Source organism: Theropithecus gelada, chromosome 9 (genome assembly GCF_003255815.1).
Source record: "Theropithecus gelada isolate Dixy chromosome 9, Tgel_1.0, whole genome shotgun sequence".
NCBI classification, from domain to species: Eukaryota; Metazoa; Chordata; class Mammalia; order Primates; family Cercopithecidae; genus Theropithecus; species Theropithecus gelada.
The window spans coordinates 111857761-111875179 of record NC_037677.1 but is presented as its reverse complement, the minus strand read 5'-3'; the positions used below and the strand labels follow the sequence as shown (position 1 = coordinate 111875179).

The window sequence follows — 17419 nt, the reverse complement described above, 5'->3', positions numbered from 1 at the left end:
TATCTGTCACATTTCCTTCATTGGTCTTCAAAGAATCTGCAAAAGTTTTATTTTATTTCCAAATCTCCATAATATAATCATATTTCAACTAATCCTGGCATTGAGAAATTAAAAGTTAATTTCGAAGTAAGAAAAAAAATAAGACAATATACAAACTTTGATGGTGGTTCCTCACATATACCCAGGTTCAGATAATTGACATATTATCAATACCTATAATAACACCTACCTCATGAAAATTAGATATTAAAATTTTTATAAGAAAAAAATACAAAGTATTTAATGCTAAACACTGAGCGCCCACCTCAATCTTTTTGTTTTGTTTTGACTATAGTTATAAACACCTGAGGCCTTCTCATGTAAGGGAGCTAAATATTTGTTTTCACTCAGTAAAGTTCAGAATTAAAATTAAGTTATACCTATCCCATAGATAAAACTTACTGAAGCAATTTTTAACCACTTACAGACTTTAAATGTCATTCACCAAGTATTTATTTATAAGCCACTTCCTTCATAAAATACATTGCCATCACCTCCATTCCAAAGGTGTTAATTTCTATTAGAGCATATTACATTTACTGTAAACTAACAGATAAAAAGTACCCAGATAAAATTTTTATCTTTATTCATCCTAAAACATTACAGAAGATACATTTTTGTAAATTTCAAATCACTTTATGACTTTTTCAACCACTCCAATTTCATTAGAAACAAACTTTCTTATTGTTATTTTTTCTGATTCATAATTTTTTGCTTTCGTATAGTATATAAATATTAGCATTATCCTATATAATCATTACAGTATAGTTCTAAACATTCGATAGCTAATTAAAATAATTAAATTTACATGAATTATCAGATAACCTATAAAAATGACACGAGAATGGCTAACATGTTAGAATAAGAAAAAGAATAATAGTTTCATGTGAATCTTTAGAATAACAATGGTAACAGAGTCTCCATCCAAATAACTCTACTGCTCTTCATTAAGAAAAAACTAAGATCAGAGTGGAACTGAAGGAGAGAGAGACATAAAAAAACCCTTCAAAAAAATCAATGAATCCAGGAGCTGGTTTTTTGAAAAGAGCAACAAAACTGATAGACTACTAGCAAGACTAATAAAGAAGAAAAGAGAGAAGAATCAAATAGATGCAATAAAAAATGATAAAGGGGATATCACCACCGACCCCACAGAAATACAAACTATCATCAGAAAATACTTATAAACACCTCTACGCAAATAAACTAGAAAACCAAGAAGACATGGATAAATTCCTGGACACATACAACCTCTCAAGACTAAACCAGGAAGAAGCTGAATCCCTGAATAGACCAATAACAGGCTCTGAAATTGAGGCAATAATTAATAGCCTACCAACCAAAATAAATGTCCAGGACCAGATGGATTCACAGCCGAATTCCACCAGAGGTACAAAGAGGAGCTGGTACCATTCCTTCTGAAACTATTCCAATCAATAGAAAAAGAGGGAATCCTCCCTAACTCATTTTATGAAGCCAACATCATCCTGATACCAAAGCCTGGCAGAGACACACACACAAAAAAGAGAATTATAGACCAATATTCTGATGAACATCAATGCAAAAATCGTCAATAAAATGCTGGCAAACCGAATCCAGCAGCACATCAAAAAGCTTATCCACCATGATCAAGTGGGATTCATCCCTGGGATGCAAGGCTGGTTCAATATACGCAAATCAATGAACGTAATCCAGCATATAAACAGAACCAAAGACAAAAACCACACGATTATCCCAATAGATGCAGAAAAGGCCTTTGACAAAATTCAACAGCCCTTCATAATAAAAACTCACAATAAATTCGGTATTGATGGAACATATCTCAATAAGAGCTATTTATGACAACCCACAGTCAATATCACACTGAATGGGCAAAAACTGGAAGCATTCCCATTGAAAACTGACACAAGACAGGGATGCACTCTCTCACCACTCCTATTCAACATAGTGTTGGAAGTTCTGGCCAGGGCAATCAGGCAAGAGAAAGAAATCAAGGGTATTCATTTAGGAAAAGAGGAAGTCAGATTGTCCCTGTTTGCAGATGACATGATTACATATTTAGAAAACCCCATCGTCTGAGTCCAAAACCTCCTTAGGCTCATAAGCAACTTCAGCAAAGTCTCAGGATACAAAATCAATATGCAAAAATCACAAGCATTCCTATACACCAATAACAGACAAACAGAGAGCCAAATCATGAGTGAACTCCCATTCATAATTGCTTCAAAAAGAATAAAATACCTAGGAATCCAACTTACAAGGGATGTGAAGGACCACTTCAAGGAGAACTACAAACCACTGCTCAGTGAAATAAAAGAGGATACAAACAAATGGAAGAACATTCCATGCTCATGGACAGGAAGAATCAATATCCTGAAAATGACCATACTGCCCAAAGTAATTTATAGATTCAATGCCATCCCCATTAAGCTACCAATGGCTTTCGTCATATAATTGGAAAAAACTACTTTAAAGTTCATATGGAACCAAAAAAGAGCCCGCATTGCCAAGACAATCCTAAGCCAAAAGAACAAAGCTGGAGGCATTATGCTACCTGACTTCAAACTATACTACAAGGCTACAGTAACCAAAACAGCATGGTGCTGGTACCAAAACAGAGATATAGACAAATAGAACAGAACAGAGGCCTCAGAAATAATACCACACATTTACAACCATCTGATCTTTGACAAACCTGACAAAAAAAAAGAAATGGGGAAAGGATTCCCTATTTAATAAATGGTGCTGGGAAAACTGGCTAGCCATAAGTAGAAAGCTGAAACTGGATCCCTTCCTTACACCTTATACAAAACTTAATTCACGATGGATTAGAGACTTAAATGTTAGACCTAATACCATAAAAACCCTAGAAAACCTAGGCAATACCATTCAGGACATAGGCATAGGCAAGGACTTCACGTCTAAAACACCAAAAGCAATGGCAACAAAAGTCAAAATTGACAAATGGGATCTAATTAAACTAAAGAGCTTCTACACAGCAAAAGAAACTACCATCAGAGTGAACAGGCAACCTACAGAACGGGAGAAAATGTTTGCAATCTACTCATCTGACAAAGGGCTAATATCCAGAACCTACAAAGAACTTAAACAAATTTACAAGAAAAAAACAACCCCATCAAAAAGTGGGCAAAGGATATGAACAGACACTTCTCAAAAGAAGATATTCATACAGCCAACAGACACATGGAAAAATGCTCATCATCACTAGTCATCACAGAAATGCAAATCAAACCCACAATGAGATACCATCTCACACCAGTTAGAATGGCAATCATTAAAAAGTCAGGAAACAACAGGTGCTGGAGAGAATGTGGAGAAATAGGAACACTTTTACACGGTTGGTGGGACTGTAAACTAGTTCAACCATTGTGGGAGACAGTGTGGCGATTTCTCAAGGATCTAGAACTAAAAATACCATTTGACCCAGCCATCCCATTACTGGGTACACACCCAAAGGATTATAAACCATTCTACTATAAAGACACATGCACTTGTATGTTTATTGCGGCACTATTCACAATAGCAAAGACTTGGAACCAACCCAAAAGTCCATCAATGATAGACTGGATTAAGAAAATGTGGCACACATACACCATGGAATACTATGCAGCCATAAAAAGGATGAGTTCGTGTCCTACGTAGGGACATGGATGCAGCTGGAAACCATCATTCTCAGGACACTATCATAAGGATAGAAAACCAAATACCGCATGTTCTCACTCATAGGTGGGAACTGAACAATAAGAACACATGGACACAGGAAGGGGAACATCACACACCGGGGCCTGTTTTGGGGTGGGGGGGGAGGGATAGCATTAGGAGATATACCTAATGTAAATGATGAGTTAATGGATGCAGCACACCAACATGACACTTGCATACATATGTAACAAATCTGCATGTTGTGCACATGTACCCTAGAACATAAAGTATAACAAAAAAAAGGAAAATTATAGTCATTTATTGATACTAAACAAGTACAAAAAATGAAATTATGTTTCAAGCGTACATAGAGCCAAGTTAATCAATGGTAAAAGAAAGCTGTTATTCTGAAACATAGCTGGCATTTCTGGCCTAATGAACCAGACACACATTATGAATAGTAACCACTATTCTACTGATCTTCACTCTAATATACTGAGATGTACATTTTAAATGAAAATATGTGAGAATAAAGCACATTGTTTGACCTATATGAAATAGGATATCAATGCACATAATCTAGACTGAAATCCCAAAGACCTCTCTGTATCCATTAACATTTGGTTTCACTTAATCACAAGACATTCTGATAAAACTGTCTAAAGGACACATGACATCAAATTCTAAATTTCAAGTGAGTACCATCTGCTCTCTTATGCTACCTCACCCAATGCTTTCCTTGTTAACACATCATCATCAAAAATAAAATATAAAGCAAAATGCCACTTTATAAATACTTGATAGCAATTTACATAATACAATTTTTAAGAGTATCTGTTTTCACTCAGATATGTTGTATTTTCTTTTTTTTTTTTTTTTTTTTGAGACGGAGTCTCGCTCTGTAGCCCAGGCTGGAGTGCAGTGGCCGGATCTCAGCTCACTGCAAGCTCCGCCTCCCGGGTTCACGCCATTCTCCGGCCTCAGCCTCCCGAGTAGCTGGGACTACAGGCGCCCGCCACCTCGCCCGGCTATTTTTTGTATTTCTTAGTAGAGACGGGGTTTCACCGTGTTAGCCAGGATGGTCTCGATCTCCTGACCTCGTGATCCGCCCATCTCGGCCTCCCAAAGTGCTGGGATTACAGGCTTGAGCCACCGCGCCCGGCCGATATGTTGTATTTTCATATGTAAATGTCTGTCATGGATTGAATGTTTGCATCTCCCAAAATTCGTATTTTGAAACTCAATCCCAATGTGATGTTATTAGGAGGTGCAACTTTTGGGAGGTAATTTAATCATAATGGTGGAGTCCTCATATGTGGGATTAACACCATTATAAAGTGCTGAAGACACAAGAGCTCCCCTTCTACCAGGGGAGGAAGCACTGAAAAGACATCTTCTGTGAATCAGAAAGTAGGCCATCACCAGATACCAAATCTACTAGCACCAAGATCTTGGACTTCCCAGCCTCCAGAATGGTAAAGTATGGCAAAATGATAGACAAAACATAAAGTTGGATCAGGCAAAATTTATTGATATAGGCTAAGCAGACATTATACATTTAATGTTACAGGTTGGAGAGTCAGAAAGGGCTCTTCCTGTTAGTTAGCTAAAACGTAGACCAAAAGGTGGCCTACAGTGAATGATTTGGAAATGCTGGATCTGCCTTGGTTTAACATAGAAGACATTTAATGGCTTAGGGAGATTGGAATGTTAGAGTGGATTTGTCCTTTAAGATCTGCTCACCCTCTGTGAGAGGATCTAGAAGACACACCTTTCACCAATATTGAAAAGAATAAACTTGGGAGGGGAGCACTGGCATCCTTGAAGAGCTCCATGACTGCTCTTCTCCATATGCCCTGCCTTGCAGTGGGAAGTGCAGCCACTGAATTGGGAAATAGAAATGCAATAGGAATAATTGGATCTAGGTTGGCAGGGGCCAGGTAGCAGCACTCAACTACCAAAGGCAAGGTGGGTGTGGTTACTATGATGAACAGCAGAGTTAAAGCAGCAATTGGAATAGTCTGACTTGCTCACATCTATGGCATTGGTGAGTTGAGCATGAGGTTGTTCCTAGAAGTAAAATATATAGAAATCCTACTAAATTCCTAATAGATTTCTATAAGCAGAAAAGTTCTAAGTAAAGAAAACTCTAACCTGAATCACAAATACAGAGAGTCAGAGTTCTTCAATTAAGTTCCAAAACTGAGCCAGTTTACAGACCCAAAGGCCTTGAATGAAGGGGATGCTGGGTCCCCTTAAGGAAGGACCTCAACATACTACCAAAAAGGTATATTGTTCATCTTTCTCCTTGCCTTTCTCAAAGGGATTTACAGTGTTTACCAGAGTAACTATGCACTGAGGAAAGGGAAATAATCAGTGTCAGTACTAGATGCTGGTTCTGAACTGACATTAATTCCAGGAGACCCAAAACATCACTGTGGGCCACCCGTCAGAGACTTATGACTGCCAGATGATCAGTGGAGTTCAGGTCCCTCTCACAGTGGGCCCACTGGGTCCAAAACCCATCCTGTGGCTATTTCCCAGTTCCAGAATGCATAATTGGAATAGACATACTCAGCAGCTGAAAGAAAACTCACACTGGTTCCTTGACCTGTGGAGTGAAGACAATTATGGAGGGAAAAGCCAAGAAGAAGCCACTAGAACAGCCTCTATGTAGAAAAATGGTAAGCCAAAAGCAATACTCCATTCCTGGAAGGACTGCAAAGATTAGTGCCACCATAAAGGACTTAAAGGATGCAGGGGTGGTAATTCCCACTATATTCCCATGAAATTTGTCTATTTAGTCTATGTAGAAGACAGATGGATCTTGAAGAGTAACAATGAATTATCATAAGCTTAACCAGGTGGTAATACCAATTGTAATTGCCTTATCAGATGTGGTTTCATTGCTTGGGCAATTAACACATTTCCTGGCAACTGGCAAGTAGCTAAACATCTGACAAATGCTTCTTTCTTGAAACTTGTTAGTAAAAATCACTAGAAGCAGTTTGTTTTCAGCTGGCAATGATAGCAATACCCCTTCACTGCTCTACCTCAGGAGTATACCAACTCTATGCTCCTATGTAATAATTTAGTTCTCAGGCATTTAACTGCCTTTTCACTCCACAAGACATCACACTGATCCATAATATTGAAAACATCACACAGATTGGACCTAGTGAGTAAGATGTAGCAACTAGTCTAGACTTATTGGCAAGATATTTGTGTGTCAGAGGTTGGGAAATAAATTCATCTGAAATTCAGGGACCTTCTAACTCAGTGAAATTTCTAGTGGTCTAGCAGTATAGGGCATGTCAAGATATCCCTTTCAAAGGTGAATGTTAAGTTGTTGCCTCTGGCCCCTCCTATAACCAACAGAAAAAAGAGGGAGAATGTCTAATAGGCCTCTTTGGATTTTGGAGGTAACACATTCCTCATTGGGGTATGTTACTTTGACCCATTTACCAAGTGATCCAAAAAGCTGCTAATTCCAAATAGATCTCAGAATAAGAGAGGGTTCTGCAGGTCCAGACTACTATGCAAGCTCTGCCAGTTGGGCTACATGATCCTGCAGATGCAATGGTGTCTCAAATATCAGTGGCAGACAGGATGCTCTTTGGAGCCTTTAGCAGGCCTCTATAGGAAAATAACAGTGCAGACTCAGGATTTCGTAGCAAAACATCACCATCCTCTGCAGATAACTATTCTCCTTTAACAGAAACAGCTCTTAGTCTGCTACTGGGCATTAATAGAAACTGAATGTTTAACCATGGGCCACCATGGTGATTTCGGCCCATCATGAACTGGGTGTTATCTGACCCACCAACCCATGAGGTTGGGTGTGCACAGTGGCACTCTATCATCAAATAAAAGTGGTATATACATGACCAGGCTCAAGCAGGCCCTGAAGAAGCAACTAAGTTACATGAAAAAGAGGCCCAAATGCCCATAATCCCCACTTCTGCCACAGTGCCTTCTCTCTCCTAGTCTGCACCTATCACTTCATGAAAAGTTCCCTAGATCACTTGACAGAGGAAGAGAAGACTGGTTTCATTTACAGATGGTTCTGCACAATATGCAGCCTCTACCCAAAAACGGACTGCTGAAGCTCTGCTGCCCCTTCCTGGGACCTCCCTGAAGTACAGTAGTGAAAGGAAATCTTCCCAGTGAGCAAAATCAAGCAGTGCACCTCATTGTTCATTCTGTTTGGAAGAAGAAATGGCCAGATGTGCAACTGTGTACAGATTCATGGGCTGTGGCCAATGGTTTGCCTGTATGGTCAGGAACTTGGAAGGAACATGAATGGAAAATTGGTGACAAAAAAAATAATTTGTGGAAAAGGGATGTGGACAGATCTCGCTGAATGGTAAATAAGTGAAGATACTTGTATCCAGTGTAAATGTTCACCAAAAGGTGACATCAGCAAAAGAGTATTTTAATAATCACATGGATAAGATGACCAGTTCTATGGATACCTTCTTCCCTAGCCACCTGTGTCATCACCCAACATCATGGACAAAGTGGCCATGGTGGCAGGGATGGAGATTATGCATGGGCTCAGCAAAATGGACTTCCATCCACCAGGGCCATGACCTTGTGATCATGGCTATGACCACTGCTGAGTACCCAATATGCCAGTAGCAGAAACCAACACTGAGCTCCTGATATGGCGCCATCCCCCTAGGTAATCAGCCAGCTACCTGGAGGCAGGTTAACAGAGCTTCCATCAGGGAAAGGGAAGCATTTGTTTTTACCGAAACAGACATTTATTCTGGCTACAGATTTGCCTTCCTTGCTCACAATGCTTCTGCCAAAACTCCCATCAGTAAACTTACAGAATTCTTTTTCTACTATCTTGGTATTCCACACAGCATTGCTTCTGACCAAGGAACTCACATCACAGCACATGAAGGACAGCAGTGGGCCTGTGCTCACTGGTCTTATCATGTTCCCCACAATCATCAAGCAACTTGTTTCATAAAACAGTGGAATGGGCTTTTGATGATTCAGTTACAGTGCCAGCTAAGTAGTAATACCTTGCAAGGCTGAGAGAAGGGTTCTCCAGAAAGCCATATAAGCTCTGAGTCAGCATCCAGTACATGGTGCTCTTTTTCTCACAGCCAGCATTTATGGGACCAAGAATCAAGGGTTGGAAATGGGAGTGGTACTACTCACTATTGTCCCTAGTAATTCATTAGCAAAACTTTTCTTCCTGTTCTTGTGACCTTACTCTTTGCTGACCTAGATGTCTTAATTCCAGAGGAAGGAATTTTTTTTTCCAGAAAACACAACACTGATACCATAGAATTGGAAATTAAGACTGCCACTTGGCCACTTTAGGTTCCTTACACCTCTAAATCAACAGGAGCAAGAGTGAGAGTGGAGGTGGAGATGCCACACACTTTTAAACGACCAGATCTCAAGTGAACCCAGAGCGAGAGTTCACTTATCAACAAGCGGATGGCCCAAGCCATTCATGAGGGATCCACTCCTGTGATCCAAACACCTCCCACCAAGCTCCACCTCCAAGACTGGGGATTACATTTCAACATAAATTTGGACAGGGACAAATATCCAAATTATATTACCCTGTGATTGAGATCAGTGGAAAACTACAGCAATCCAATTCAAGCAGGACTACTAATGAAGAATGACCCTTCAAGAATAAAGGTTTGAGTCACCCTAACAGGTAAAAAACCACAAGCAGGTAAGGTGCTTGCTGAAGGTAAAGGAAATACAGAATGGTTAGGTAAGAATATACATATAATCCAGTCTGTCACTGATGGACACTTGGGTTGGTTCCAAGTCTTTGCTATTGTGAATAGTGCCACAATAAACATACGTATGCATGTGTCTTTATAGCAGCATGATTTATAATCCTTTGTGTATATGCCCAGTAATGGGATGGCTGGGTCAAATGGTATTTCTAGTTCTAGATCCTTGAGGAATCGTCGGGGCCTGTCGTGGGGTGGGGGAAGGCGGGAGGGATAGCATTAGGAGATATACCTAACATAAATGACGAGTTAATGGGTGCAGCACACCAACATAGCACATGTATACATATGTAACAAACCTGCACGTTGTGCACATGTACCCTAGAACTTAAAGTATAATTTTAAAAAAGAATATACGTATAAATACTAGCTACAAACACGCAATCGGTTACAGAAATAAGGACTGTAATTGTATTTCCTCCTCATTTTGCTAAGAATACATCTATGTGTGTGTTTGTGTGTGTGTAATATCTTTGTTTTCATTCCCCTCTTATTCCCTCATCATGTAACATAAGATGCTCATATCAGAATTTAAGCACTGTTGATTTTACATCATAGTATTTAAGTTATAGAATATCAAGGAGAGGAGTAAATATCACTCAAGGACTTTACCTCCTTTTCTGGGAAAGAGATTGATGTGTTTTCCAGTTGTACACAGGATACTTGTATCATGTTAGGTAGAATATGACCTAGTTATTATCTTCATTTGAAAATTAAGTATGGTTTATGTAGCTATGTATAGGTGCCAAGTTGACAAAGGGTAGACTTGCAATGGTTAACTTTATGTGTCAACTTTTCCAAGACATGGGGTGGTCACATATTAGGCTAAGCATTATTTCTGGATATGTCTGTGGGGAGTTCTGGATAAGACTAAATTGGTAAGCCAGGTAAAGTAAAATGCTCTGCCTATGGTGGGCATCATCTAATCCACTGAGGGCCTGAAAGAACGAAAAAGTTGAGTGATAACTCCCATTAGATGAATATTAGTGGATATCTTAAAATGTAATTTAAATTTGCAAAACATAACCATGTTATATTAATGTTAAAACTCAAATAAAATTGACGTATATCTTGTTATTAAAACAACTTGTATCACTGGAAACTACACAACAGAATATGTATGAAAACAAAAGGGTTTAATCTAATGAGTCAGTAACTGCAAATTTCCCTCCATTTTAAGTTTTGAATATTAGATTAAAATCATAAAACTTACATATTTTGAATTATTAATTAGTGGAGAAATTTTTTTAATTATACAATCAAATTTTTTACTTAGTTTCAACTCCCTTTTCTTTGCCTTTTAGCTCTGCCTGCTATCTTGAAAAACAAGTAGATACTTTCATTAATAAAAATTCCAAAAAATAAAAAATAATACATTATATTCAGTTGGAAATATGTATCCACACTATTTATTTTTACCCAAGCTATAGGCCCATAGAAGAATCTTTAGGCTGGGTACAGTGCCTCATGCCTGTAATCCCAGCACTTTGGGAGGCTGAGGTGGGCACATCACTTGAGGCCACGAGTTCAAGACCAGCCTGGCCAACATGGTGAAACCCCGTCTCTAGTAAAATATAAATTAGCCAGGCATGGTGGTGCTTGCCTATAATCCCAGCTACTCAGGAGGCTGAGGCATAAGAATCACTTGAACCCAGGAGGTGGAGGTTGCAGTGAGCCAAGATCATGCCACTGCATTCCAGCCTGGGTGATGGAGCAAGACTCTGTCTCAAAGAAAAAAAAAACAATCTTTAATCCTACTAAATACTACTTTTTTTAATTTTTCCTTTCAATTTGTTGATATCTTCTACAAAACATAGAATGTTTAGATGCGACCACTTAAAATCTTAATTTTTGCTGCTCTTAATCCATTTTCATCTGCCATAAATATTTTATAAGTTTTTTTTTTAATTCTGCAATATATAGAACAGCTCTCCCACAACAAATAAACAAATAATTATAGGGCTTAAAATGTCAATAGTGCTAAAACTCTATTTTAGATGTAAAAGGCCTTTAAAAAATCTTATAAAAATTATAGAATGTTTAGCAGCATCCCTTGCTTCTACCTATTAGATGACAATAGCAGCTCCACATTTGTGACAACCAAAATGTCTCTGTGAAATGTCCCCTGTGAGACAAAATTGCCTCAACTTGAGAACCACTAATGTATAGACAGTTAAAAGAGAAACTACTACTACCAACAGCTCAGGCTAAACTTACACACAAAGTGTGAAAACAAAGCACAAGACCACACGACCACTAATGCATGTCTGACAGGAATCCACTGGGAATTATTTCAATACCTACCTATATAATCTTATATTCATTAGGACAGAAGATAATATTTACAGTTATAGTCTTTTTTAATATCAGTTTTTAAAAAATGTTCCCAGTCTCATCCACGAAAAGAAGTAAAGTTGATGGATCCAAAATGGAATCTAAACTGACAAATTTGAACAACAAACCAGTCTAACTTTACAATTTACTAAGAAGTGAATGATTCCCTATATACTTTCTAAATGTCTTAATGTGTAAAGTGCGTTTTTTCTACAGTGCTATTAAATGGTAATCTAATGATCATAAAGCAGCAGTGTGTTATAACTACAGCACCATTTACCCATAAATACTGACCATACTACAGTTGCTATTTGCCGAAATGCATTTCTTGTCATCACACCATTGGCACCCATTTGTATTGGCAGTACAGCTGGCACAATCTGCATATCTGTAACATCTGTCATCAGAAGCAGCTATAATACAAATGGGAAACAATACATCAGCACAAAAAAGAAAATCTTACTCTTCTTAATTTACAATATCTATTTAAGAATCATTAAGAATCACTAAGACATTTTTTAACCAAAGAAATGACCTTCAGTTTCAAAGTAAGTTTTCTAAAGATTAAGACAACATTCGTAGTTCAATTGTATTTACAGGATTTTCGAGATCTTTTACCCCCATTTTAATTATTCAATATACAAGGATCCTACAGTCACTTTAAATTCACACATTTGGGCCAGGCGCGGTAGCTCATGTCTGCAATCCCAGAACTTTGAAAAGCCAAGGCAGGCGGATCACTTGAGGTCAGGAGTTGAAGACAAGCCTGGCCAGCATCACGAGACCCATCTCCACTAAAAATACAAAAATTAGCCAGGCGTGGTGGCACATGCCTGTAATTCCAGCTACTCGGAAAGCTGAGGCAGCAGAATTGCTTAAACCCAGGAGATGGAGTTTGATCACACCACTGCACTCCAGCTTGGTTGACAGAGTGAGACTCTGTCTCAAAAAATAAAATAAAATAAATAAATTCACATATTTTAGAGAAGGTCAAAGGATTTACAGACATTTTACTGAACAAAGGGTATTACTATACACACAAAAGAAAACATCATAACAAATACAGTTTATCATCCTTTTTAAAGATATCAAAAGACATCTGAATTAATACACATTAGTAAAACTTAAAAACACATTTATTAATTATAGCCTCAAAAATGTTTAACAACTCCCATCATTTAAAACACCAAACAATACTTATCCAAATAGTGAATTAGCTAACTGATGAATAATTGACTGGTAACTTTTCATAAGTCTCATTTATTTATTCACCATTCTATAAGAAATATAATACCAGAACATTAGTCATGAAATGCTAGAAAATTTTTTACTTTATGGTGTGGTTTAGCAATAATTCAGGGAAAAAAAAACACCACATGGAAAATAAATTATTTCATTTTATTTCTTTAAATCTAACAGTATATCTTAGAAATGATGTATTGGAAAGTATTTTAAAATTATATTAGAAAATTCATATATATGACCATGTCATATATAAAATATTGATATATATATACTATATATACAGATTTCAAAAATAAAACTAAAAATAGCTAATAAAGATATTAAATTATTAATCACTAGATTCAAACATTAGAACTCCTAATTAGGGTATTATAAATTTTTCATTTCTGTAGCTACTAAAGTAATTCTTATAAGCAGAAGATATTTCTACTTCTGGAGAAGAGAAATTTTGCTGCCAGAGAGAGGAAAAGAAAAAGAAATTTACCTGTTTTAGGAGGGCACTTTGCTCTAACAATATTATTAGTATTCCCAGATTCCCAAGATTCACAGTGATTTTTATTCCAAACACATTTTATCCCTGGACCAGCATTTTTACAAAGTTCTTCATCTCTGAAAGCCTTGCAATTTGGAGGCTTGTATACAAGGATATCATTAAGGAGTACACTAGAAAATCCCCCAAATATATACATGGACCTATTAAAAACAAAACAAGAATCTTAAAGAAACACTGTTAAAAGTCTCTATCTAATGTTATTTATAAAAATAAGCATATATTTAAATATACATTTTATACTATTTTAAGTACTTCTTTAAGATCATATTTCTAGCATACAATATGATATAAAAACACCAGAGGAATTACTATATAATTTCTTGAAGACTTTCCAGACAAAATATGAAATATTCTATAAATCTTAATATATTAAGAAAACACTAAGTCTTCAAAACATGTTTTATTGTTAATACAAGAAAGGAAAAAAAAACAAGGATTATATACAACATCCATTTGTCAGAAAAATAAGTGTTGTTTTTAATAAGGTAGTAAACAATATTTTTTAAAAAAGATAATAGCTGTACATAGACAAGACACACTTTAGAACTGCTATTTAGAATTATAAATTTTCAATATAGACATAGAATTCTGAAACTAGACACAGAGTTCTTCTTATGGTGTTTCATTCTTTTAAAATAAGAAAACTAAAAGTAAAATAATCAAAAAGATTTTTAAAATTTCAGTCTGGAAAGAGATGCCTAGACAATACTAAATTCTAACCAGTGCCCAAAAAGGTTGAGATGCCCTTAAAATAGCATATTTTTCATGTCAAAAATATTATTAACATAATAAATTGAATCAGTTAAAAAAGGCTTCCAAAATGTATTTTATAATTTAAAAAGGTAAAATAAAAATCAACCAGAGAACCCGAGAGGTTTTATGTTTCACAGTTTTCATTTATTACTGTTTGGACAGCCAATTGATATCAGTTACACAGTTTCATTGTGGTCAAGTCATTCTGTGGCAATAGTGGAGAATTTTTACACATTTAGGATAAGGTAGTAATAAAAATGAGCTTATAAAAAGGTCATTCTGATTTACAAATGTTAAGCTACTAAATGAGCTAGCAGATTGTTACCTGTCACTGGATTCCAAATTACCAAAATTTTGAGACAGAAATACAAAAATTATATTAACTTAAATGGGGAAGGCAATGTAATGACCATCGAGTCCAATTTCTCAATGGATATAAGGATTGTAAGGTCCAGAGAGGTTAAGAGACTTGTCAAAAATCACCCATTTCGTAAATGACAGAACTAAAATGAGAATCTAATTTTCTCACTTTCCTTGTTCTCCTTGATAGAAATATGGGGCTAGCCTCTCTATCATTTCAGTTCCATCTTTTTAAAAGAAGAGTCATTCCTTATCTGATCTCTGGAAAAAGAAAAGAAGGCAGGATGACATAGAAGGGTATCTGATGTTTTATCTCAGCACCTTTCTTTTACCTACTCCTATGTCCCTTAAATATATTAAACAAGAAAGGAAAAAAGATATGATTAACAAATCAAAATGTATTCTATGGTAGAGCAGAGATGCATAAAATCCAATACCACTAAGTACCAATGATAATTTTCAAAAAGAATACCAGAATATGAGGATAGTATGACTGATATCGGTGACCCTCTAAAAATTGGAAATGTGCTTCTTTTACCCATTAATGACAACTGCAGAGTGTCCAAATCTGTTGACGTCTCTATGAAGATTTGGTTTTGGTAGTATTTTCCATTCATCACAAGCTAGAAAAAAGAGAACAGAAAACCAAAAAATGAAATAAAATAATAAACTAAGACAAATAACATAAAAACATCATTGGCCAAATTAAAGATATACTATGCACAAGCAGGAAGCCAAAAAAAAAATTCTCACTAATTTTCCATGACCTTCAATTTAGCATAATTACTCAACTAGCACTATTCCTTAAATAAAAATAACTCTTGCCAAGAACTCCCACAAATAATTTTAAGCATATGAGAATAAGAAAATGAAAGGAATGAACGTAGAGGTATTTTATATTGGAAGATAATTTCGAAGACATATCTTTTTTAAATATACCAGGTAAAACTTATGAATGTCAGTATAGGGCACGCCTATTTGAAAGTTTAATACTGAATCAAATATTACATGTATGCATACAAAAGTAAATGGCATATATAATGTCCACTGAAAGAATACCTAAAAATATAATCATCAGGATAAAACATTTAAATCACTTTAATGATTTGATATTTCAAAAGAAAAGCTTTTTTATGTAGAAGGGAATTATTTTAACTGCAAAATTTCTAGATAAAAAATGAAAATCATAAATAATCTATGAACTATATAAAAACTATGGAAAGTGGTTAAGAAAAATGTGTATTTCAATATAAACTCAAAATTGACATATATACTAACATAAATTTGAGATTTAAAATAATTCATCATTCAATGACTAGTAACATTGTCAATACAGTGTTTTAGATTTCACCTTCTTAGAAATGTCATATCTATAAAGACATGCCTTGGTATTTCATAAAAGCATATAGATATAACAAGATATTTTAAAACAAATTAATTTTGTTTAGGTAAAAGCCTTTATGGAACAAGAAAATAATCTTAAGTATAGTTAGTTGTAAAAGTTAAAGTAATGAATTACTTGTTTTCTTATTTAAGTAATTATATCTATAACAATAATAAAATAAATTTAGTTTCAAGTCAATATTTTAATAATGAATATCAAAAAGTTATAAAAACCAAAACTGTAAGTTTAGAAAATGATGTTGAAAGACTGAGAACAATAAAATACATGTTGACTTGTATATGCTAAAGTATACTCCAGGAAACACAAATCTCCCCCGAAAAAAGTGTATTCATTTAGTTTGTATAATCTGTCTTTTAAGTCCACAAGGTATATCTGCCTATTAAATACTCTCTAAACAGAGAGCGTAAAGGTACAAAACCTAACCTAACTTTATGTAACAGTGTTTTCCCAATGTGTTGTCCAAAGGAGCACTTTTCACATAATGCCTATTAAGATCCTCAAGAGTCAATGCTCTGAAGATCACATTTTAGAAAATATTATTATAAAGGCCTATGATAAAGAATAACAGACTGCCAATTTTACATGTTAGAGTTTATTTAAGAAATGTACATTATATGTGTGTAGTACTGTTAGGTTGGTGCAAAAGAAATTATATAAAGTACAAATTGTATACTTGTATATATAAAGTATATATAAAAGTTTCAAAGTGTTTTCATCTGCATATCTTAAAATGCTCTTTATAAGAATCCAGTGAAATTGATTAAGCAGGTATTACCCTATGTTAGAAATGAAGAATCAGACCTATGGGAATGTAAATAACTTGTATGAGGTCCATTTGATTAATGGATCATATAGTAATTCTGTGTGTAATTTTTTAAGAAACTGTCGTTCTGTTTTCCATAGTAGCTGGATCATTTTACATTTTTACCAGTAATGCAAAAGGAACAAAAATGTCTCCATGTCCTCGTCAACCCTTGTTATTTTCTGGTTTTTGTATCATAGCCATCCTAATGAGTAAGAATAAGTATACCACTGTGGTTTTGACTCGCATTCCCTAATGATTAGTGATGTTGAGCATCTTTCCATGTGCTTATTGGACATTTGTATATCTTTGGAGAAATGTCAATTACACAGCTCATTTAAATTTATAGATATTAAGTGGTACTGTGCAATCATTGTAACCATGTTAGATTTTTCCATGTTATGACTATATGAAATATTCACCCATGAAACTGTAAATGATTAGCCTTTTTTTTTTTTTTTTTTTTTTTTTTTTTTTTTTTTTTTTTTTTT

General features: G+C 35.5%; 1 protein-coding gene across 1 annotated transcript in view; it reads right to left on the bottom strand.

Annotated features, from left to right (window-relative positions):
* Positions 1-17419, bottom strand: part of ATRNL1 (attractin like 1) — an 831601-nt gene that overhangs the window by 661471 nt on the left and 152711 nt on the right. Inside the window, exons 11-13 of the mRNA XM_025396530.1 lie at positions 15260-15344; positions 13540-13748; positions 12105-12223 (exon numbers count right to left, since the gene is read on the bottom strand). Coding sequence (XP_025252315.1) covers positions 12105-12223; positions 13540-13748; positions 15260-15344 — 413 coding nt within the window. The remainder of the gene's footprint in view (positions 1-12104; positions 12224-13539; positions 13749-15259; positions 15345-17419) is intronic.